The sequence below is a fragment of the Mizuhopecten yessoensis genome, unplaced genomic scaffold (assembly GCF_002113885.1).
Source record: "Mizuhopecten yessoensis strain PY_sf001 unplaced genomic scaffold, ASM211388v2 scaffold10343, whole genome shotgun sequence".
In the NCBI taxonomy this organism is placed as follows: Eukaryota; Metazoa; Mollusca; class Bivalvia; order Pectinida; family Pectinidae; genus Mizuhopecten; species Mizuhopecten yessoensis.
Window position 1 is genome coordinate 383,849 of NW_018408499.1, and position 26,333 is coordinate 410,181.

Genomic DNA, 26,333 nt, shown 5'->3' on the forward strand with positions numbered 1-26,333 from the left:
CCTTTACTGTACTGTAGAGACCAGGGACACCCTTTACTGTACTGTAGAGATCAGGGACAACCTTTTTCTTTACTGTAGAGACTAGGGACACCCTTTACTGTACTGTAGAGACCAGGGACACCCTTTACTGTACTGTACTGTAGAGACCAGGGACACCCTTTACTGAACTGTAGAGACCAGGGACACCCTTTACTGTACTGTAGAGGCCACGGACACCCTTTACTATACTGTAGAGACCAGGGACAACCTTTACTATACTGTAGAGACCAGGGACACCCTTTACTGTACTGTAGAGACCAGGGACACCCTTTACTGTACTGTAGAGAACAGGGACACCCTTTACTGAACTGTAGAGACCAGGGACACCCTTTACTGTACTGTAGAGACCAGAGACACCCTTTACGGTACTGTAGAGACCAGGGACACCCTTTACTGTACTGTAGAGACCAGGGACACCCTTTACTGTACTGTAGAGATCAGGGACACCCTTTACTGTACTGTAGAGACCAGGGACACCCTTTACTCTACTGTAGAAACCAGGGACACCCTTTACAAATACAGTTGTATAAAGAAGCTTACTTGATATATTGGGACAAATCTTCATTATAGATACAGCTATTTATAGACACTTACCTCATATCTGGGGAGAAGTCTACATTACAGGCATACCCAGCCACCTGTAACAAAAACAAGTCAACATGTTTATCACAAAAAAACATCACCTTCCAAGAATGGCACAGTACTCTTTGTTAAATGCAGATCTTGATGCTTCAATTCAAACACAAAACTGACAACAACAGCACCTACTTAGTGAATCTACTCTACCTGGAGGTGTACTGAAACCAGAGTTTAGTTGGTCTGCCATGAACATTTAGAACTGAAACCAGTCAACTATTACTTCATGGTTGTAATATCAAAGCTATGCACACTCCTCCAAGAACTAGGAACTGTGTGTATGCTCTGCTCCTGTTTCTGATGGAAATGGAGCTAAACTTGAAGTCTAATCAAAGTCAGTGAAGAGGAAAACTTAGGTCACGTGACCTATATTTGATATATTGGTGTAGTACTCCTCAAATGTAACCACTTATGAAATTTTGTGACTTTGATGAAAAGTGAATACTAGGACCATAGACATATGTTCCTCTCATATACTTCAGTGGAAAGAACAAAGTGTTTCCATACTTTTAACAGACAGCTTCTTTTAACATTGTTTAGTTTACTACAAAGGCTACTATCTAAAACTGAATCCACGGAGACAATCAATTACTGGAGTATACCAGATGTCTACTAACTAAAACTGAATCCAGACAGCAGGCACATAGAATACTGGAGTATACCAGATGTCTACTATCTAAAACTGAATCCACGGAGACAATCAATTACTGGAGTATACCAGATGTCTACTATCTAAAACTGAATCCAGATAGCAGGCACATAGAGTACTGGAGTATACCAGATGTCTACTATCTAAAACAAAACACTACAGACAGCAGACACATAGAGCACTGGAGTATACCAGACAACTACTATCTAAAACAAAACACTACAGACAGCAGGCACATAGAGGACTGAGGAATACCAGACGTCTACTATCTAAAACAAAACACTACAGACAGCTGGCACATGGAGTACTGGAGTATACCAGATGTCTATTATCTAAAACAAAGCACTACAGACAGCAGACACATAGAGTACTGGAGTATACCAGACAACTACTATCTAAAACAAAACACTACAGACAGCAGGCACATGGAGTACTGGAGTATACCAGATGTCTACTATCTAAAACAAAGCACTACAGACAGCAGACACACAGAGTACTGAAGTATACCAGACGTCTACTATCTAAAACGAAACACTACAGACAGCAGACACATAGAGTACTGAAGTATACCACACGTCTACTATCTAAAACGAAACACTACAGACAGCAGACACATAGAGTACTGGAGTATCCCAGACGTCTACTATCTAAAACAAAAAAATACAGACAGCAGGCACATAGATTACTGGAGTATACCAGATGTCTACTATCTAAAAAAAAGCACTACAGACAGCAGACACACAGAGTACTGAAGTATACGAGACGTCTACTATCTAAAACGAAACACTACAGACAGCAGACACATAGAGTTCTGAAGTATACCACACGTCTACTATCTAAAACGAAACACTACAGACAGCAGACACATAGAGTACTGAAGTATACCAGATGTCTACTATCTAAAACAAAACACTACAGACAGCAGGCACATAAAGTACTGGAATATACCAGACGTCTACTATCTAAAACAAAACACTACAGACAGCAGGCACATGGAGTACTGAAGTATACCAGATGTCTACTATCTAAAAACGAAACACTACAGACAGCAGACACATAGAGTACTGGAGTATACCAGACGTCTACTATCTAAAACAAAACACTACTGACAGCAGGCACATAGAGTACTGGAGTATACCACACGTCTACTATCTGCAACAAAACACTACAGACAGCAGGCACATAGAGTACTGGAGTATACCACCCGTCTACTATCTGCAACAAAACACTACAGACAGCAGGCACATAAAGTACTGGAATATACCAGACGTCTACTATCTAAGACAAAACACTACTGACAGCAGGCACATAGAGTACTGGAGAATACCAGATATCTACTATCTAAAACAAAACACTACAGACAGCAGGCACATAGAGTACTGGAGTACTTGATCCCTTTATGTTTAATGATCTGTGACTGAAACTCACCATATGTCCTGTAAACGTTTTCTTCCTCATGTATTTGAATCTGTTTAGAACATTAAAGATGGAAATTTTGTTGTCCATAGACTGACAAGCCAACCACTTCCCTGTAATACAATTAAAACAATAGGTCAGGAAAAATTCCTTCATAAATATAAACATTGAAATCATTTTTCAAAATTTAGCTTTCATTCTTCACTAATTATTATTTTATTGTAGTTAATCTGAAAACTCCTTTGGTCTTTACTGGTATGGTTGTTTTTTGGTAGTTCCTTTGTCAGTGATGTTATGGTCCAAGACCTATAATACTTACCATTCAGAGACAGAACATTACAATACCTACCATTCAGACACAGAACATTATAATACCTACCATAGGGAGACAGAACATTATAATACCTACCATAGGGAGACAGAACATTATAATACCTACCATAGGGAGACAGAACATTATAATACCTACCATAGGGAGACAGAACATTATAATACCTACCATAGGGAGACAGAACATTATAATACCTACCATAGGGAGACAGAACATTATAATACCTACCATAGGGAGACAGAACATTATAATACCTACCATAGGGAGACAGAACATTATAATACCTACCATAGGGAGACAGAACATTATAATACCTACCATAGGGAGACAGAACATTATAATACCTACCATAGGGAGACAGAACATTATAATACCTACCATAGGGAGACAGAACATTATAATACCTACCATAGGGAGACAGAACATTATAATACCTACCATAGGGAGACAGAACATTATAATACCTACCATAGGGAGACAGAACATTATAATACCTACCATAGGGAGACAGAACATTATAATACCTACCATAGGGAGACAGAACATTATAATACCTACCATAGGGAGACAGAACATTATAATACCTACCATAGGGAGACAGAACATTATAATACCTACCATAGGGAGACAGAACATTATAATACCTACCATAGGGAGACAGAACATTATAATACCTACCATAGGGAGACAGAACATTATAATACCTACCATAGGGAGACAGAACATTATAATACCTACCATAGGGAGACAGAACATTATAATACCTACCATAGGGAGACAGAACATTATAATACCTACCATAGGGAGACAGAACATTATAATACCTACCATAGGGAGACAGAACATTATAATACCTACCATAGGGAGACAGAACATTATAATACCTACCATAGGGAGACAGAACATTATAATACCTACCATAGGGAGACAGAACATTATAATACCTACCATAGGGAGACAGAACATTATAATACCTACCATAGGGAGACAGAACATTATAATACCTACCATAGGGAGACAGAACATTATAATACCTACCATAGGGAGACAGAACATTATAATACCTACCATAGGGAGACAGAACATTATAATACCTACCATAGGGAGACAGAACATTATAATACCTACCATAGGGAGACAGAACATTATAATACCTACCATAGGGAGACAGAACATTATAATACCTACCATAGGGAGACAGAACATTATAATACCTACCATAGGGAGACAGAACATTATAATACCTACCATAGGGAGACAGAACATTATAATACCTACCATAGGGAGACAGAACATTATAATACCTACCATAGGGAGACAGAACATTATAATACCTACCATAGGGAGACAGAACATTATAATACCTACCATAGGGAGACAGAACATTATAATACCTACCATAGGGAGACAGAACATTATAATACCTACCATAGGGAGACAGAACATTATAATACCTACCATAGGGAGACAGAACATTATAATACCTACCATAGGGAGACAGAACATTATAATACCTACCATAGGGAGACAGAACATTATAATACCTACCATAGGGAGACAGAACATTATAATACCTACCATAGGGAGACAGAACATTATAATACCTACCATAGGGAGACAGAACATTATAATACCTACCATAGGGAGACAGAACATTATAATACCTACCATAGGGAGACAGAACATTATAATACCTACCATAGGGAGACAGAACATTACAATACCTACCATTCAGAGACAGAACATTATAATACCTACCATAGGGAGACAGAACATTATAATACCTACCATAGGGAGACAAAACATTATAATATCTAACATAGGGAGACAGAAAAATATAATACTTACCATAGGGAGACAGAACATTATAATACCTACCATAGGGATACAGAACATTATAATACCTACCATAGGGAGACAGAACATTATAATACCTACCATAGGGAGACAGAACATTATAATACCTACCATAGGGAGACAGAACATTATAATACCTACCATAGGGAGATAGAACATTATAATACCTACCATAGGGATACAGAACATTATAATACCTACCATAGGGATACAGAACAGTATAATACCTACCATAGGGATACAGAACATTATAATACCTACCATAGGGAGACAAAACATTATAATACCTACCATAGGGTGAGAAAACATTATAATACCTACCATAGGGAGACAAAACATTATAATACCTGCCATAGGGAGACGGAACATTATAATACCTCCCATAGGGAGACAGAACATAATACCTACCATAGGGATACAGAACATTAAAATACCTACCATGGGGAGACAAAACATTATAATCCCTACCATAGGGATACAGAACATTATAATACCTACCATAGGGAGACAAAACATTAAAATACCTACCATAGGGAGACAGAACATTATAACACCTACCATAGGGAGACGGAACATTATAATACCTACCATAGGGAGACAGAACATTATAATACCTACCATAGGGAGACAGAACATTATAATACCTACCATAGGGAGACAGAACATTATAATACCTACCATAGGGAGACAGAACATTATAATACCTATCATAGGGAGACAGAACATTATAATACCTAACATAGGGAGACAGAACATTATAATACTTACCATAGGGAGACAGAACATTATAATACCTACCATAGGGAGACAGAACATTATAATACCTACCATAGGGAGACAGAACATTATAATACCTACCATTCAGAGACAGAACATTATAATACCTACCATTCAGAGACAGAACATTATCATACCTACCATTTGGAGACAAAGTGACAGCTGGCATGGAGTGCATGGACGGATCAGCTATGTATTTAAAGTCCACTGGAATGTCCCTGTACAACAAAGTATTACAAATCAGATCATCACTTAAATGAAAATGTATCAGTTTCAGGTCAATTTTCAACATATAATAAATTTACAATATAAACAAATCGTACTTATCTTGGTTCATGATGGTTTCATTAAATAATGAATTATTTTTACGAAAGTTTAACATTAACTGTTACATCATGTTTCTGATTTAGCCATCGAGACAAAACAGCAGTGCTGTCTCTGAGTGTACTTCATATATACCAGTTAGGTACTCCATGCTGCTTTAGTTAACATATCCCCGACATAACAACGAGAATTCATTCATGATTTGGCAGTAAGGCAATACAGAAACAACACTAACCATTCCCACACTCGTAAACTCTTGTCATCTGAGGAGCTGACAAAGCGCCGATTCTGGTCGACAAATGTGATTGTGTTAACAGCGCCGAGATGTCGGTCATATTCCTGGACAATCTCTCCTGACCGGGTGTCCCACTGAAACAACAATTCACATGGAGAATAGAATTAAGTTTAACCAATCATGCATCACATAAAATAGAAACTCAGTTAAAGTGATAATCAAATATTGATCTAAGCATTTAAATACTGAAGATAAATTAACGAGTCAGTGCTTAACAACTCCTATATTCCATCAAATGTTAGTTCTATAAAAAAACAACACATACAATGAACATAACTATGTAGTCTTCCAAGAAAACTGGACAATACAATAGTGGATGCTGACAAAGGGAAAACTTACACAAACAATTTTTTTATCCGAGGTACCTGCCACAAACAAGTGCTGCTTATCAGGTTCTGGGTGGAACTTCACACAGTAAGGAACTTTTCTGCTGGTAAATCGTGACTTACAATCACCTAGAAATAACACAAAAACAATATAATTGAGACTTATTTTGATTCTGTTACCTGCAGAATCATGTTTCAAAGTTAATTGATAGGTTTGTTTCATGCATATATCATATCTAAAGAATAACATGTTGTAAGTTGTGTAGTAAATTCTTTACAGATAGAGTCACAGAGTTATGGTACCTGAAAGAATGAGATACCAGAGGTCTCATGGTATAATTCAACATTACTCTCAGAGTTACAGTACCATAAGACTCTGCCACCAGGAAATTTACTGTCTTCACATATGAATCACATCTCTTCAATTAAGAAATGTTCCAAAAACATGCTGAAAGAAAGCCTGTCACTTTCTGGGGGTAAGACTTCTCATGAAATGTTCCTCACCTGTTTCTGTGTCCCATAGTTTACAGTATCTGTCATAGCCACAACTGAGAAACTCGGTGCCATCGTTGTTGAACGTGATGTCCCTGACCGCCTGTTTATGGCCAGCGTATGTCCGTATACAGCGCCGGTCATTGTACACTTCCCAGATCTAGTGAGTTTTAACAGATAATGTTATACAACAAATAGATGTAGGATAATGAAAACTAAAACAGTAAGATCACTAAACTATGTTCACTGATATGTCTGTATATGCTAACTTTTTTATGAAAAACATTTCATATTAATGAGATTAATTAAATGTAATAATAATAAGCATGTAATATTAGGACATAACACATTTTAATACATGTAGATCCATATTGCTAAAAGGAAGATCTTTCACAAGTTGCTGCAAATAACTCAACCTTTTACCTTATTCAACTCTGTGGTATTTCAAATTTGTTTGAACAAAATACACATTGCTTTAAACACAATAATTAGGTTTTATCAAAATACACTTTGAGTCTGAGTAATGAGTATGAACATTGTGGAATTAAGTATTGAACAATACCTTGGTTTACAATGAAAATAAAACACTTATCTTGCCTTCAAGTCAGAAACGTAAGTGTACTTATTAATCCATCAAAATTCACCTTTATTTTACAGTCCATGCTGCAGGAGAGGAGAAGGTGGGCAGAAACAGGGAACCAGCGAATAGCTGACAGGCCCTTTGTGTGTCCTGTCCAGGTGTGGATGTGTTTCTTGGGGAGGAAACATTTCTCCGGTGGTTCCTCTGATTTGAGGTTCACACCCACATCCTGTGGGATGTGTAGGTAGGACCGACCCTGGTAGTCGTAGGCATCCTTAACTGTTAAAGGGAAAACAAGTTCTGAAATCTCAACATAGTATCTGTATTTGTATTATTTCATCTGCCAGTATATTTATTATATTCCATGATTTATTGTTCTCTTAGTCCAAATTTGTTTATATGAAATCAGAACAGATCTTCAAAGAAGTGAAATGACCAGTTTGGGGGGAGGGGGGGGAGAGGATTGATTGATGTAAGATTTAAAATTCCTCTTACTGTGTAGAGTAGTCTTCTCCTCCACCGTCTTCTCCTCTGTCTGTTTGTTTGTTTTACTCCTCTTGGCAAGTATCTCATCCAGTTCTTTCTGTTCATCCTGTGGGTGGAAATTAACGGTGTCATATGTCTTATAAGGTAAACAGGCTCACACTTTTGAGGAAACGGTGTTCCACTAATCAGGAATAGAATGACGCTCATGAAGAAACAGAGTTATAGTTATGGGGAAACAAATCTAATATTACACTTACAAAGAAATATTATGGGGAAACAAATCTAATATTACACTTACAAAGAAACATTATGGGGAAACAAATCTAATATTACACTTACAAAGAAACAGAGTATCAATAATTATATGGGGAAACAACTTTACACTTACAGGTAAATAGGACTACTCTTTAATAAGGATTCAATGTATTTTCTTTCACATAGAAAACAAGTTCTTCTGTCAAAGCATTTCCTCACACATAGAAAACAAGTTCTTCTGTCAAAGTATTTCCTCAAGTTTTTCAGTTTTAACATTTGCAGGTGATCAGAAACAGATGAAAATTTGCAAACATGAAAATTTGAAACTTTGTCAAAGACAAAAGAATTCCTCACTACAATCTTTTAAAACACTCTTCAGGTCAGTCACTTACGACACCTGTATAAGATTTACCTCACTCGGCTTCATCACTGTTTTTTCGTCCACAAACTTGCCCCAGGGTCCCAGGTAGCCATCTATATCCCCTGCATCAAAGTTCCTCAGACGCTTCCTCTTGTCCTCAGGACGATTGGGGGTAGCCTCGAATACTGTAAGGCCTACAATAACATTCTCATCAGTCCATATCTCAGTCTTCATACTACTATAGATTTAGAGCTGAGGATGATCATTAATACTAAATATCTAAAGCAGAACACAATATTAACATGACATTTATCATATCTGCAGTCCAACTGAGTGTGACATCAATATGACATTAATCCTACATATATAAAGGAGAGGGTGATTTCAATATGACATTAATCCTACATATATAAAGCAGTAGGGTGATATCAATATGACATTAATCCTACATATATAAAGCAGTAGGGTGATATTAATAACACCCTTCACGTACAGTTCTAGAGATCATTGCATGCGTACCTTTGCTGTCTTCGGCGGCCACTCTGTCCCCAACGATTGGACATTCTGATGACACTTGTACATCGCAAGAAGGGTCTGCTGCATAACCTGCAACAATTCCAAATCTCAAATTTTATTTTTTTCAAGATAGTTTTCTTTCATAAAAAGAACTTTTAATTTAGGAACTTTTCCAAACAGATGAATTCACACAATATATTGTGTGAATTATTTTAAATGTTAAGAGTAATGTGATCAAAAGCCTATATGTGTGGACAATATGTTTATCAAAGTCCTAAAACACTTACCATAACTTGTAAAAGTTCTACGCTGATTTTCAAACTGGAATTGATTGAAATGCGCTTTCTCTGCATACCCAGAGATCATGTTTTTCGAAGCAAGCATCTGCTGGGTTTTATATGGGTTAGAAGGACCAACCTGTCAAGTACAATAATATGCATGATGACCAGGTATATTTATACACATATAGCAGGTATAGTAATAAACTGTTAACATATAGCAGGTATAGTAATAAACTGTTAACATATAGCAGGTATAGTAATAAACTGTTAACATATAGCAGGTATAGTAATAAACTGTTAACATATAGCAGGTATAGTAATAAACTGTTAACATATAGCAGGTATAGTAATAAACTGTTAACATATAGCAGGTATAGTAATAAACTGTTAACATATAGCAGGTATAGTAATAAACTGTTAACATATAGCAGGTATAGTAATAAACTGTTAACATATAGCAGGTATAGTAATAAACTGTTAACATATAGCAGGTATAGTAATAAACTGTTAACATATAGCAGGTATAGTAATAAACTGTTAACATATAGCAGGTATAGTAATAAACTGTTAACATATAGCAGGTATAGTAATAAACTGTTAACATATAGCAGTATAATGTAGTATAATGTAGTATAATGTAGTATAATGCAGTTCAAAATGTATTAATTTGTGCAAAATTTTAAATTATGAATGGTTTCATTAGTAAAATAACAAACTCAAAAAATATATTATTTTACACATACGTTTTGTATAGATGAAAAGAACTAATGTGCATACAAATTCAGTTTGTTTTTACCTCAGGTGCAAACATTTCCTCAAACTTTGGGTTGTATTTAACCTCCTTAGTTGTGATGTCCAGGTGACGCTGTACGCCAACATCTTCCTGTAGCAACAAATCCATACATTACAAGTACTATAAAACAAATATCAGTTATATCAAAAGTCTCTCTTATACAGTGGGAAATTTCAACTGAGGTCAGGTGATATCATGCTCCAACAAATTGTAAGTATTGCATCAAAGTTAATTATTTGTGAAAATCAATATACCTACATGAATGTACATTGTACTTTGCAGTATATAATCATGTCTTGTACGACAGCATCCCACTTGCTAGATTTTCATGCACAAGCACTTGTTATAACTTTATAGGCCAGAGCAACTAATAACTGGAGAGGGAGAACAGATGGCAAGTGAAATTCTATCAACCAATATGTAGTATTATCAATTTATTTAAGAAAACGAATATTAACCACCACTTCACGTAGGTGTGTTCTTTATCATCTAAACCTTGAAAAAGCACAGGCATATCCCCACATAACATGTTGTCACACAGGCATATCCCCACATAACATGTTGTCACACAGGCATATCCCCACATAACATGTTGTCACACAGGCATATCCCCACATAACATGTTGTCACACAGGCATATCCCCACATAACATGTTGTCACACAGGCATATCCCCACATAACATGTTGTCACACAGGCATATCCCCACATAACATGTTGTCACACAGGCATATCCCCACATAACATGTTGTCACACAGGCATATCCCCACATAACATGTTGTCACACAGGCATATCCCCACATAACATGTTGTCACACAGGCATATCCCCACATAACATGTTGTCACACAGGCATATCCCCACATAACATGTTGTCACACAGGCATATCCCCACATAACATGTTGTCACACAGGCATATCCCCACATAACATGTTGTCACACAGGCATATCCCCACATAACATGTTGTCACACAGGCATATCCCCACATAACATGTTGTCACACAGGCATATCCCCACATAACATGTTGTCACACAGGCATATCCCCACATAACATGTTGTCACACAGGCATATCCCCACATAACATGTTGTCACACAGGCATATCCCCACATAACATGTTGTCACACAGGCATATCCCCACATAACATGTTGTCACACAGGCATATCCCCACATAACATGTTGTCACACAGGCATATCCCCACATAACATGTTGTCACACAGGCATATCCCCACATAACATGTTGTCACACAGGCATATCCCCACATAACATGTTGTCACACAGGCATATCCCCACATAACATGTTGTCACACAGGCATATCCCCACATAACATGTTGTCACACAGGCATATCCCCACATAACATGTTGTCACACAGGCATATCCCAACATAACATGTTGTCACACAGACATATCCCAACATAACATGTTGTCACAATTAATCTATCTCACATAAATTTTGATTCAACTCAAAACAGCAGAACAACTTTTACACAAGAATTTATGTACAAACTATTTTATATCAACGTAACCTTTCCCTAGGATCACTGCGCTGACCATTAAAAATACTTCTTCCTTTCCATGTACCATTTTTAATAAAGGAAAGCTAGACATGACACATTAAGAAATCCTCCCACATTCAAAATTGGCCTTTTCAAATACATGTACCAAACCCCTTAAGTATTATATTAACAGAAGAAACCAATTTTTAAAATTGTTAATAAATGTTTTAGTTTAGTCATGCAATCACTTATAATAACCCTCCTTAAATATATTGAAGCTCTAATTATTATTATCATAATATTTCATTCAATTTTTATAATACCACTGTTCTAATGCACAAGGGTGTTTGCGATTAAACATTAATGGGAAGGGCAGAACGTATGAAGGAATATTACCAGTATTGATGTCTTCAATGTACACATTCAGAAATGAATTTGAACCTGCTACCACTAAGACCAGTCTGACCTATGCATAGAAATGCAGTAATTTTCCAAATGTGTCCTCTGAAGCTATGCTTACAGATTACAACCTTATGTGACATTACTTTCTGATGGAATTTCTATATTGTACAATTTATTTGTACTCTACTTGTGTTCAAAATTGACTGGATGTATTCTAGTGTCTTTGGACATATTTGGTCGATGCTTTCATTAATATTTCCATATATACGCTTTAAAAAAATGTATGGAGCTGACAATTATTCTAATCTTTGCTTGTAACAGAAAAGAAAACGGGCTTGTGGGCTAAAGAACTGAAAAATGGATTTTTCAATCCTTTCTTAAACATAAGTTTGCACCACATAACAGGTCCAGTACACACTGTCGATTAAGCTATTTACCCGTAGCTATAAAAACCTATATAGCTATATTCACCCATAAATTAAAGCTGTATTGGGCTATATTTTCTCAGATTTCAATTTTCATTCAATTAAAGCAAAGTCGCATAAAATATTAAGGTTTATGGTAATGTTGACTACAAAAAGTATACATTTGGATGATTATTTTAATTTTTCATAAATGTAAAATTTCCGATTTTTTACTTTCATAATTTTTGAAAAAAGAATACTTATATTCAATGTCTTTCGTTTTCCTTAAAAATCTGAAAAGGGTTGAACAGATTGGGCACAACGGCGCATATGGGTAATAATCCTGCATTTGGGTAACAGTTACCCATTTCACCATTTCGGCATTTGCAGCAACAAAATCAGCCAAAAAGGCAGAACATTTTCATCATAGTAGTAAGAGGATGAAACGTAACCAGACGAGGCTATGTATTGGAAAGGACTTTATAGATAATGTCTGTTGTCCAACCCTTTTGCTATTAACAATATAAAACTTGTTGAAATGAAACCAGACGTGACTGTTGTACATGTACAGTATGTAAAAAGGGGGTGATTTTGTAAACAATCAGCAACCTTTGTTATTACTAAAGGAGCGGCGTTCAACTTTTGTGTTGACACAAGTGATTTTCCACTCTGTATTGGTTTCAAATGAGCTGTCAAGTCTTCAATAGATGGCCTTGTTTCTTCTTCAGAACCAGATGAATCACTTGCATAGTCTCGCAAGGCAAGCATTGCGACGATCGGTAGACATCGACGAGTCCCGCAGCAAAATGCACTGCGGAGAAGTTAAAAAATTATAGTGTTTTGTTTTAAATTAAATCTATTTACAAAATATTCAAGTTATTTTTAAGAATGAGTATTAACGTTTTCGTATGAATTTAGAGCTAAATTATTTCCTTATCATTATTAATTTCACTCTCGCCGGGAATGGAATTTCGCGAGATCTCAATATCGCCATTTTATGCTAACTTCTCGAAATCGGAATTGCACTTGTAAATAAACCCAAGGATGTGACAGGAAAATACATGCATGGTGGTAAGTATGACTGCTTTATACTCATATGTACCAGTAATATTAATTGCACTCGTTGTTAGGGTGCCTGGAGTGTCTCAGCACCAACACTATCACCGGGGTGTGCCCAATACACAGCGAACTGTCAAACTTGGCCACTCTTCATGACATCACTTTTCAATGTAGGTCACACACCATTTACACAAACAAACACACGCACATATCATAAAATGTTCTTCACTAAAATCTTATTTAGCATATAACGTGATGAAAATGTGAAAAAATGGTACTGTTGGCCGTGAAGTGTTTTATAGGTCACAGAGAGGCAGAGAGCCTATGATTCATGCCTGTGACCTGTGAGGGGTATGGACAACAACTTTGCTCTGCTTCAGTAAACAGCTGAATGAACAACAACAGTCGGGTAATATTGTAACATTCATTTACATATACATATATAACATCATGCATTGTCAGCATCTTACAATACTGGTATATGTGTGTAGTAGTAAAGTTGACCAATATAGAAGACAAAGTTAACAGGGATATCTTTACTGTTACCCACACATTACACCGATTCCTATCAGTTGTGTAGCATTTGTAACGTTTACTTCACTTCAACAGGATACTCTAAAACGTTCAATATACTGAACATTATTTAGAGGCGTCAGAGAGATTGGTTAAAAACAAGTATTTTTTTTTAGAACTGTATGATAAAAACATCATGTAAGCTTAGAATTTGTGAGAAAGGAGGTTTGCCTTCAGTGTTGAGAGGTCTGCACTGTCAGCGATGAAGGTTGGGAGGCTGTTCCAGGTACGAATTTAATGCTCAGTGCTATAGACACAAGTTAGTGTCAGTATGAGTTATCTTGTTGACATCCCTATGTGGATCTACATCGGTTACTTTCTGCAGTTTCGTTTCATCCTCTTATTTGTTTCTCTGAACATTGAGTGCTTTGAATCACATTAAAACAGTAACCCTTCTTAAATGAACTTATTATTTCTACTTTGATGAACAAAGCCAAACCTAAGGGAAGTTCTTTGGTATGAGTATCATAGAGCTGTCTGAAACAAAGCTGTGGCCACAGGCTTATATTAAGTACTCTGGTTTTCCTCCACCATCAAAACCTCGCTGGTCCTTGTAATGACCATACATGTTAACAGAAACAAATCAAACCAAACCTACAGAGCAGACAAACTTGGAGTTGAAAGCTTAGAAGAATAATAGAATGGTGAAATATGACTCAAGAAATGACTGACCCTCTCTTTAATGTTTGATAAGGTCTGACCAGGGGTGGCAAGGACCAGTCTGGAGTTGCCAATCTAGGAATAGACAGACCCTCGCACTAATGGATGGTCTGATTCTTTAGATTAGTTTGACCTTTAATTACTCCAATGAATGATTACTTAGGTCTGACCAAGAGTGGTCAAGACTACTGTTATTTATGGTTTAAAAGTTTAGATAGTAATATGAAGAAAGTTGATACTTGCGTTCACTGGGACACAGACCCCCGCTTTCTAGTTGAATGTACTATCACTGAACCAAAAGGAAATCCCCCCTAGACATAGCTAGTAGACTTTGACACTATGTACATGACATCCTTTACACTACCCCACTATTTTTCCAAGTCTTTGCCCTCAAAGACAACCTAGGCTCTTTTTCTCCCCACCAAAGTTTCTCCATTGCTTTGCCTGCCTTGAACAATCCCAGACTTTTTATTTGGATACTCTGCTATTGAGCTAAATCGAAATCCCCGTTAGCTAGCTAAAGTAAGTAATTCAGGTGACTTTGATGCTATGTATTATTGCACATCCTTTGCAGAAAAACCATTGACCTGTCGTAAGATTGACATTCATCATCAGACATACTGTTTATACAGTCTTCATCTTATATAATGATATGTTGCTTCTATTTTTCCAGTAATTGTAATTTACTGTTTTACTGTATAACTATACATAAAAATCAATTTTTTCAGCACAGGACCTCATATTACAGACGTGATTGTAAGTCATGGAAAATGTACGGTTCTCACAAACTGCTTATTGTGCAAATGTGCAATGCATTCAATCAGTGGAAATAAGTCTTTGCCAAACTGAGGACTCTGTTACTTAGGTTTGTGTTTCTGCATGATGATAACAAGTTGAAAATGTCTTGTGGGAAGTTGAATTGGATTCTGACAGGATATACCAGATATCAAATATAATTCCTATTGACTTTAGAATACAAAGGCCTGACTTTTAACAACAAGTATTGTAAGGAACTGAATTGTAGGCTGTATTTGAATTTCTTTACTATAAAAACTCAATTTAAAAAGTTAAGATGTAAGGAATTAACTTTTATAAAGAGTAAAGATCTTGTGTGGCCTGAACTATCAACAGACGTGTACATGATGAAGATATGCAGATATAGCAGTGTATTTCATGCTTCAGGTTAATTAGGGGCAGAACATGGCTATGATTTATTTATAGGCAGGCAAGTGATACATTTTGTATGCCAATAAAAAAATTCAAGTCAGGTGTATGTACCAGGTCAGTTAATTGTTGGGATACTTCTGAATAGATAGATAGATATGTATGTATTAAAAATCAAAATTGGGGGAAGGGGGATGTGAGGAAAAGTATTGTGACTTAACTGCTATATAAGTATGGACACAATATAATTCCTTTAATGTGTTAATGAAATTTGAAGTGTCAATTTTACTGCTTAAGTTAATAATTTGACTTGCATACTTGTAAGGACCTTTCTTATATCTAGTAAGTCAAACATTTTGTCACTTCAAAGGAAGCATGAAAAAGGATCAGATTTTTTTCTTTCATTTTCTGAATCCACAATTTTGGACACCAAGCTGTTGGTGTATACTTTTGCCACAGGTCAAGCTATTTCTACTGTTTTGTTCAGCACCTTTTGCCACAGGTAAAGCTAGTTTTCTACTGATTTGTTCAGCACCTTTTGCCACAGGTCAAGCTAGTTTTCTACTGTTTTGTTCAGCACCTTTTGCCACAGGTCAAGCTATTTCTACTGTTTTGTTCAGCAACTTTTGCCACAGGTCAAGCTATTTCTACTGTTTTGTTTAGCACCTTTTGCCACAGGTCAAGCTAGTTTTCTACTGTTTTGTTCAGCACCTTTTACCACAGGTCAAGCTATTTCTACTGTTTTGTTCAGCACCTTTTGCCACAGGTCAAGCTTGTTTTCTACTGTTTTGTTCTCAAATAGAATGTCATTGATTATCAAGCTTACGGAACTTGTTGTTAATATTTTGATAGTGAAACTGCTGTTCAACTGAGATGTGCATAAATTAATCAGCCTGCAGACAAAGCCTTTAACAGGAGCCTCTGAATATTGGACGGTGTGTTATTGGAAGCATTCTAATGATTTTGGCTTTGGAAAATGATGTCATGGTCGATCAATTCTGTATATTGTATGCAGAGTATTTGTCTTGTTCTATATCTGACTACATTTGAATTTTCACTTTATATACATATTTATAATATTATATAAAGTCACTGAAACATATACCTATGTTAATTACATGTACACAGTTTTACAGGAGCACTGTCATTACATATTTTTAATAATTTCCTTTCCTTAGCATACAGTCTGAGATTTTGCAGTGTTGGCTACATTAGTGACACATGAATGAGATCCATAAAAGTATTATAACTGATTTTACAACAGTTATTAATTTAAACAAATTATGAATGGATCCTGGTCAACAATTTGGTCTGGCCAGTAAGGAAGTGTGCAGGGGTCTTATTATTGGTGGAAATTTGAGTAAAACACATGCGGATGCCCGATGGAACGATGTAAAAGTGAATGTGTACATGTTATTTGTTAACAGGTATATATTCATTTATGTTAACTTTACGTATGATGTAAAAGTTAATGTGTACATGTTATTTGTTAACAGGTATATATACATTTATGTTAACTTTACGTATGATGTAAAAGTCAATGTGTACATGTAATTTGTTAACACGTATATACATTTATGTTAACTTTACGTATGATGTAAAAGTTAATGTGTACATGTTATTTGTTAACACGTATATACATTTATGTTAACTTTACGTATGATGTAAAAGTTAATGTGTACATGTTATTTGTTAACATGTATATACATTTATGTTAACTTTACGTATGATGTAAAAGTGAAGGTGTACATGTTATTTGTTAACAGGTATATATTCATTTATGTTAACTTTACGTATGATGTAAAAGTTAATGTGTACATGTTATTTGTTAACACTTACATTTATGTTAACTTTACGTATGATGTAAAAGTTAATGGGTACATGTTATTTGTTAACAGGTATATATACATTTATGTTAACTTTACGTATGATGTAAAAGTTAATGGGTACATGTTATTTGTTAACAGGTATATATACATTTATTTTAACTTAACGTATGATGTAAAAGTGAATGTGTACATGTTATTTGTTAACAGGTAAATATACATTTATGTTAACTTTACGTATGATGTAAAAGTGAATGTGTACATGTTATTTGTTAACAGGTATATATTCATTTATGTTAACTTTACGTATGATGTAAAAGTGAAGGTGTACATGTTATTTGTTAACAGGTATATATTCATTTATGTTAACTTTACGTATGATGTAAAAGTCAATGTGTACATGTAATTTGTTAACACGTATATACATTTATGTTAACTTTACGTATGATGTAAAAGTCAATGTGTACATGTAATTTGTTAACACGTATATACATTTATGTTAACTTTACGTATGATGTAAAAGTCAATGTGTACATGTAATTTGTTAACACGTATATACATTTATGTTAACTTTATGTATGATGTAAAAGTTAATGGGTACATGTTATTTGTTAACACTTATACATTTATGTTAACTTTACGTATGATGTAAAAGTGAAGGTGAACATGTTATTTGTTAACAGGTATATATACATTTATTTTAACTTAACGTATGATGTAAAAGTGAATGTGTACATGTTATTTGTTAACACGTATATACATTTATGTTAACTTTATGTATGATGTAAAAGTTAATGGGTACATGTTATTTGTTAACACTTATACATTTATGTTAACTTTACGTATGATGTAAAAGTGAAGGTGAACATGTTATTTGTTAACAGGTATATATACATTTATGTTAACTTTACGTATGATGTAAAAGTCAATGTGTACATGTAATTTGTTAACACGTATATACATTTATGTTAACTTTATGTATGATGTAAAAGTTAATGGGTACATGTTATTTGTTAACACTTATACATTTATGTTAACTTTACGTATGATGTAAAAGTCAATGTGTACATGTAATTTGTTAACACGTATATACATTTATGTTAACTTTATGTATGATGTAAAAGTTAATGGGTACATGTTATTTGTTAACACTTATACATTTATGTTAACTTTACGTATGATGTAAAAGTTAATGTGTACATGTTATTTGTTAAAATGTATATACATTTATAGTAACTTGATGCTTGATTTGAACTCCAAAGTTCTTCACTCAGATTCTATTAAGTTTCTTATGAAGAAGATGGTAAATTACATTTACTGTCATACTCTTGTGAATGGCAACTGCTCTATCCACTGTGCTACCTGACCACTCATATCAAACTGGTACCTGGTACATCACAGATCAAATGATTACAGTACTTTTAAAGAGAGTTTGACCAGAAAACATGCAATCAATTCAATAACATAGTGTGTGGCTTCCTGTTTGTATTGTAACACATACAACTGGCTGATAATGGTGGGTAACGCCGCTACTGATCAGGAAGAATTGTTCACCTTTTATCACTAACAGTGATCACATAACCTGTGATAAACAAACAAGGCAAACATATCAGTCATACAGTACCCTTACTGTATCAGCCTCTATAGATAGAAGTGAAAACTTGATCATTATATATATATATAACAGGGCCTGTACAAGATTGAATATCTTGGAAGCCCATTTCTCAGTATTCCTTTATAGATCTTTGGTACAGGAATTTAACCCATGTGTGAAAGGATCTTTACATACTTTTTGGGTCACACCTACAGGAAGTCAACCCATATATATTTATAACAATATTTAGAATACTTGTTACAGTCACACCTACAGAATTCACAGGAAGTCAACCCCAATGCATACTTGCCAACTATTCAAAATTTCCATGGGGGAGATTCTGCATGCTCAAAATTAAAACATAAATAAAATGTGTGTATGTACCCACTAGAGACAAAATAACCCTTTAAAATGACATATTACATCTTCGAAAATAGGAATAGTTTAGCAAATTTGCTGGTTGAAAATACTGAATTTAAGGGTGTTAAATTGGGAGTCTCCCTCCTAAAAGGGGAGGGTTGGTAAGTATGCCAATGTATTTATAACATGATTTTAGGGACCTGTGACAGTGACTCCCAACAGGATTCACAGGAAGTCAATCCCAATGTATTTATAACAAGATTTTAGGGACCTTTTACAGTCATACCTACAGGATTCACAGGAAGTCAATCCCATTATAGTTATAACAAGATTTTAGGGACCTGTTACAGTCATACCTACAGGATTCACAGGAAGTCATACCTACAGGATTCACAGGAAGTCAATACCAATGTAGTTATAACAAGATTTTAGGGACTTGTTACAGTCATACCTACAGGATTCCCAGGAAGTCAATCACAATGTAGTTATAACAAGATTTTAGGGACTTGTTAGTCATGCCTACAGGATTCACAGGAAGTCAATCCCAATGTTGATATAAGAAGATTTTAGGGACTTGTTACAGTCACACCTACAGGAAGTCATACCTACAGGATTCACAGGAAGTCAATACCAATGTAGTTATAACAAGATTTTAGGGACTTGTTAGTCATGCCTACAGGATTCACAGGAAGTCAATCCCAATGTAGTTATAACAAGCTTTTAGGGACTTGTTAGTCATACCTACAGGATTCCCAGGAAGTCAATCCATTGTAGTTATAACAAGATTTTAGAGACTTGTTAGTCATACCTACAGGATTCACAGGAAGTCAATCCCAATATAGTTATAACAAGATTTTAGGGACTTGTTACAGTCACACCTACAGGAAGTCATACCTACAGGATTCACAGGAAGTCAATACCAATGTAGTTATAACAAGATTTTAGGGACTTGTTAGTCATACCTACAGGATTCACAGGAAGTCAATCCCAATGTTGTTATAACAAGATTTTAGGGACTTGTTACAGTCACACCTACAGGAAGTCATACCTACAGGATTCACAGGAAGTCAATCCCAATATATATATACAACAGGATCATAACAGATTTGTTGAGTAATACCTACTGAAAGTTGTACCAACAGTGTAGAGGCATTCAGTCCTCGTGTATAACTGGACCATAATTATATTTTAAAGTGACTTGATGAGAACCTCGCCTTCAATGGACTTTGCCAGTAGTTCATAGTCTGATATTACAACTCATTCCCAATGGAAAGTAACCACCATTTTTCTTAATTTGGAAAATTAAAACTGATTATGGCAAAATCTCTGCCCGTAGATATTTAGCTGTTTTTGTAATGAAAGCACACGGAATGTAATGTACTGTTTTTATTAAAAATTAACATAGAGGGGAAAAGCCATGAAGTTTGAAATTTAAACCTGTTATGTCATGTTCGAGAGAGAAATTACCAGTCTTATGACTACACATACAGGTAGTTTCTCCCCTGCCCTCCCCTTCCTGTGCATTAGCAAAATGCTCTTAAAATGTGGATGTTTATGAGACTCTTATTGCCTGTTCAGCTTCACATTGACTACCAGCTGTTGTTGGTGGAGAATTAAACGTTACCATTATTGACCAACTCGCAATCTGTGTCACTATAGCTAGGATCTATCAAGTCTAATTTGCCAATTAACAAAGATTTATGTAAATGTAAACATCCCTTTTCTGTCTTTAGTTGTCAGTCTGTCTTCAATCAATGTAATGTAAACTTAATGGAGACTTACAGAGACTTACAGAGACTTACAGAGAGCACAGAATCAGGATGTTACAGACAACATACCCGGTAATTTGTTTCCTGTGTCATGATATATACATATATGTGTGTATACAGACAACATACCCGGCAATTTGATTCCTGTGTCATGGTATATATATATGTGTGTGTATACAGACAACATACCCGGTAATTTGATTCCTGTGGCATGGTATATATATATATGTGTGAATACAGACAACATACCCGGTAATTTGATTCCTGTGTCATAATATATGTATATATATGTGTATACAGACAACATACCCGGTAATTTGATTCCTGTGTCATGGTATATATATATATGTGTGTATACAGACAACATACCCGGTAATTTGATTCCTGTGTCATGGTATATGTATATATGTGTGTATACAGACAACATACCCGGTAATTTGATTCCTGTGTCATGGTATATATATATATGTGTGTATACAGACAACATACCCGGTAATTTGATTCCTGTGTCATGGTATATATATATATGTGTGTATACAGACAACATACCCGGTAATTTGATTCCTGTGTCATGGTATATATATATATGTGTGTATACAGACAACATACCCGGTAATTTGATTCCTGTGTCATGGTATATATATATATGTGTGTATACAGACAACATACCCGGTAATTTGATTCCTGTGTCATGGTATATATATATATGTGTGTATACAGACAACATACCCGGTAATTTGATTCCTGTGTCATGGTATATATATATATGTGTGTATACAGACAACATACCCGGTAATTTGATTCCTGTGTCATGGTATATATATATATGTGTGTATACAGACAACATACCCGGTAATTTGATTCCTGTGTCATGGTATATATATATATGTGTGTATACAGACAACATACCCGGTAATTTGATTCCTGTGTCATGGTATATATATATATGTGTGTATACAGACAACATACCCGGTAATTTGATTCCTGTGTCATGGTATATATATATATGTGTGTATACAGACAACATACCCGGTAATTTGATTCCTGTGTCATGGTATATATATATATGTGTGTATACAGACAACATACCCGGTAATTTGATTCCTGTGTCATGATATATATATATATGTGTGTATACAGACAACATACCCGGTAATTTGTTTCCTGTATCATGATATATTTATATATGTGTGTATACAGACAACATACCTGGTAATTTGATTCCTGTGTCATGGTATATATATATATGTGTGTATACAGACAACATACCCGGTAATTTGTTTCCTGTATCATGATATATATATATGTGTGTGTATACAGACAACAATTTGATTCCTGTGTCATGGTATATCTATATATATATACAACATAATTTGATTCTTGTGTCATGGTATATATATAAATACAACACAGTCTGTTTCCTGTGTCATGGTATATATATATATATAAACACAACACAGTCTGTCACCTGTGTCATTCACTTTAGTACTATACAATTTATTTTTCTGTAGTTTTCATGTGTGCAGTTATTTTAAGATGAGAAAATGTCAGCGAAGAATTAAAATGCTGGTATTGTATGGTGCTGGTGTTGAGAACACCATTGGCAGTTATCCTGTGGTACAACAATGTAATATGTATGGGAATGGTGCTGCAGATATGTCTGTTGTGAGCCCAATTACAGGGTAATTCATAAAACTGCAATCGATCAAAAGTCTCCAGAGAAGGAACAGCTCAGTCCCACACAGTGTTTATGCTTGAGAACAAAGTGAGTTTAGTTTGTAGGGATAAGACTGTTGCCGATGGCCACCTCTCTGATCTAGTCACAGTTGGGAGAAGACTGTGTGACCTTTTCCCCTTTCATACAGTTTGTAGGCTGATAAGACTGTTTATAGCAGTTATAATGAAGGTTTCAGGATAATATCGTTCTCTAACATTTACTTTCCTAATCAGCCTATTTCCTCTTTTTCTTATTCATTTAAGATGTTTCTTGCCTGCATTCACATAGTTTGTTTTTTCTCGGATGTATATATGTATTTCTATATACTCTAAAACCCTTCAGAACATGCTATTTTTGTTTGTACCTGTACATGTAGTATCATTGCAGTTTTGCTGTTGGGGCTTCAGTTAAGTTGAATAATCATGGATGACGAGTTAACCATTTTTTTAAGAATCAATCATACCTAATAACAGGTTATGAATCTAGGTTATGAACACGTTTTATAACTGACTGAAACTTTGATTATTATAGTATAATATGTACAGATATAGTGGATGCCTATTTAGGAATTTCTGTATTGTTGTGAGAGGTTTTAGTGAAGCGTGGTTGTGGAGAGATTGTGTACATGGATAAATCATGTTTCAAGTATCGGTGTCCCTCTCTGTACGCTATCATTGATCCGCCCATCTGTCACAGGATTAGGTTTCCTTCACTGGTGATGATGAAGTTACTCACCCATAATTATGGTCAGTATCGTAGTTGTAAAAGGGACACAATATACATGTGCATGTACGTGTAGATTCTATTCTGGGTAGGGAAGCATAGGTCCCTAGGTAGAGAAATCTGGTGTGTAGAGGAGGGAATCTATCCCTGGATCCCTACTAATGTAGAGAGTGGCCTAGGTAGGTGAAGAGGTCTTGTAGTGAAAAGTGTCCAACAGTCCCAGGGTGTAAGGTACTTGTACTACTAAACTGAGTTGGTGAAGCATCCGGTCACCATAAGGTCTCTGACCTCTTGTGTGTTAATTCTACCAAAGGGAAAACTTATTCACATGTTTCCAAACCAGAGTTTTTGTTAACTAAATTTTACATTTTGAATTGGGAAAATAAACCTTATTTTTATTGAAATTGGGAAAATATTATTTAGTTTTTGGTCATTTTAGGAAAATAAGGGACTTTCTAGGTAGGGGAAACAGTCTGTATTTCGCAGTAAAATGAGCAAAAAAACCCTGCAAACTAATGATAAATTTGCTTGAGACCAAATCTTTAGTACAGGATTTGTTGAACAATCCAAGACTGCTTTATTGTTTGTGGGAAAATATCGCATCACCTGATTTTTTGGGGAAAATTTGAATGATGTCAAAATAACCCCATGAACTGTGATATGACCGTAAGATTCATGTTCAAAGGCCCCACAATTTGTGTACATGTATATACATATATATCCTTTTTACACAAACCAAGCATGTGCATCAAAATAAAAATAAAATCCTGCTTCATTTCAACATAACAGAGAATATACAGTTTCATTTTGTTCATAGGAAAGAAATGAATCATTTAATAACAAGCTAAACTATCGTAAATACACAGCATACATTTACGTTTTAATGTACAATAAAGCAGAAACATTCTAGATGTTGGTCTGAGGCCGAGTAGCTAGTGCTGGACAGAAACATTATAGATGTTGGTCTGAGGCCCAGTATTTAGTGCTGGTCGACAGATACATTATATATGTTGGTCTGAGGCCCAGTAGCTAGTGCTGGACAGAAACATTCTAGATGTTGGTCTAAGGCCCAGTAGCTAGTGCTGGACAGATACATTCTAGATGTTGGTCTGAGGCCCAGGACCTAGTGCTGGACAGAAACATTCTAGATGTTGGTCTGAGGCCCAGGACCTAGTGCTGGACAGAAACATTCTAGATGTTGGTCTGAGGCCGAGTAGCTAGTGCTGGACAGAAACATTATAGATGTTGGTCTGAGGCCCAGTAGCTAGTGCTGGTCGACAGATACATTATAGATGTTGGTCTGAGGCCCAGTAGCTAGTGCTGGACAGATACATGAATAACAGTGAATTGATTTTATCTGCCTATGAGCGTGACTGGGATTACACTGTCGTACCCCTGGGATAGGCAGTAAAGCTCCACCATTCATGATCCTGGTGATTTTGTGTGAATGACAGTAAAACAGAAATGGAAACCTATAAACAGCAACGCTTGTATTTACTTATAACTAGCATAGCATTACATTAGGATTTCTCTCAAAAAATGTGTGCTGTCAAGTACCTGTTTGAACTGTATAACAAGTCAATGGTATACATTGCTACAGTTGTTAGTGTGTGCTGTTCACAGTTCAGTATACTTGATTGTAGTCTTGTCTGCCTGCCCCACTGTTTCCTGTGTCAGGATTAAATAAACTGTTCCTCTCCCAATATTTTTCCAGATTATGTATTGTGCTCCGCTGAAGCAATATTTTTCTAAACTAAATAGAATGTCAATTTTCTGTGCCAGAAGTATGTTTCCCATTCTGCCATTCCCAATGTTTCCTAGGGCTTGATATAATATCACATATATGTGTCCCAGTGTTTTGTGTATTGCCAGAAATATGTAATAGAGTTGTCTTTCTACCATACAAGTTCCTGTGCCGTCTGTGTAAGATAAGTTGATTTTGTCCCATCAGTGCATCTATACTAAAGTGCTATGTTTGTGTTAAATACTATGTGTTTCAGGGTTGGTTCATTAATTACACTTATTACTAGCTGTTAGTTGTGTAGGTTTGTTATTAAAACTGGTCAGCATTTTCATAATAACTACATGAATCTGCTAAGTCAGATAGGACCAGGCACATCAGACACCCCTCCCTAGTCAGACAGGACCAGCCACATCAGACACCCC

At 35.6% G+C, this 26,333-nt stretch overlaps 2 protein-coding genes across 7 annotated transcripts in view; one reads left to right on the forward strand and one right to left on the reverse strand.

Moving 5' to 3' along the window:
* The window catches only part of LOC110460261 (pre-mRNA-processing factor 17-like), a 20,005-nt gene extending 5,919 nt beyond the window's left edge, over positions 1 to 14,086 (reverse strand). The window contains exons 1-14 of the mRNA XM_021513079.1: positions 13,825 to 14,086; positions 13,332 to 13,533; positions 10,418 to 10,504; positions 9,628 to 9,757; positions 9,344 to 9,430; positions 8,876 to 9,018; positions 8,218 to 8,314; positions 7,787 to 8,001; positions 7,155 to 7,302; positions 6,664 to 6,779; positions 6,265 to 6,398; positions 5,847 to 5,923; positions 2,753 to 2,853; positions 634 to 677 (exon numbers count right to left, since the gene is read on the reverse strand). Coding sequence (XP_021368754.1) covers positions 634 to 677; positions 2,753 to 2,853; positions 5,847 to 5,923; positions 6,265 to 6,398; positions 6,664 to 6,779; positions 7,155 to 7,302; positions 7,787 to 8,001; positions 8,218 to 8,314; positions 8,876 to 9,018; positions 9,344 to 9,430; positions 9,628 to 9,757; positions 10,418 to 10,504; positions 13,332 to 13,490 — 1,538 coding nt within the window. The 5' untranslated portion in view covers positions 13,491 to 13,533; positions 13,825 to 14,086. The remainder of the gene's footprint in view (positions 1 to 633; positions 678 to 2,752; positions 2,854 to 5,846; positions 5,924 to 6,264; positions 6,399 to 6,663; positions 6,780 to 7,154; positions 7,303 to 7,786; positions 8,002 to 8,217; positions 8,315 to 8,875; positions 9,019 to 9,343; positions 9,431 to 9,627; positions 9,758 to 10,417; positions 10,505 to 13,331; positions 13,534 to 13,824) is intronic.
* The window catches only part of LOC110460262 (wiskott-Aldrich syndrome protein family member 2-like), a 47,949-nt gene continuing 35,273 nt past the window's right edge, over positions 13,658 to 26,333 (forward strand). For 2 of the 6 annotated variants that reach the window (XM_021513081.1, XM_021513080.1), the window contains exon 1: positions 13,659 to 13,793. The gene's annotated coding sequence lies outside the window, so the exon portion shown is untranslated. Of the gene's footprint in view, positions 13,794 to 15,742; positions 15,787 to 26,333 lie in introns of all 6 variants that reach the window. The other 4 variants (XM_021513084.1, XM_021513083.1, XM_021513085.1 and 1 more) reach the window with 4 other exon arrangements.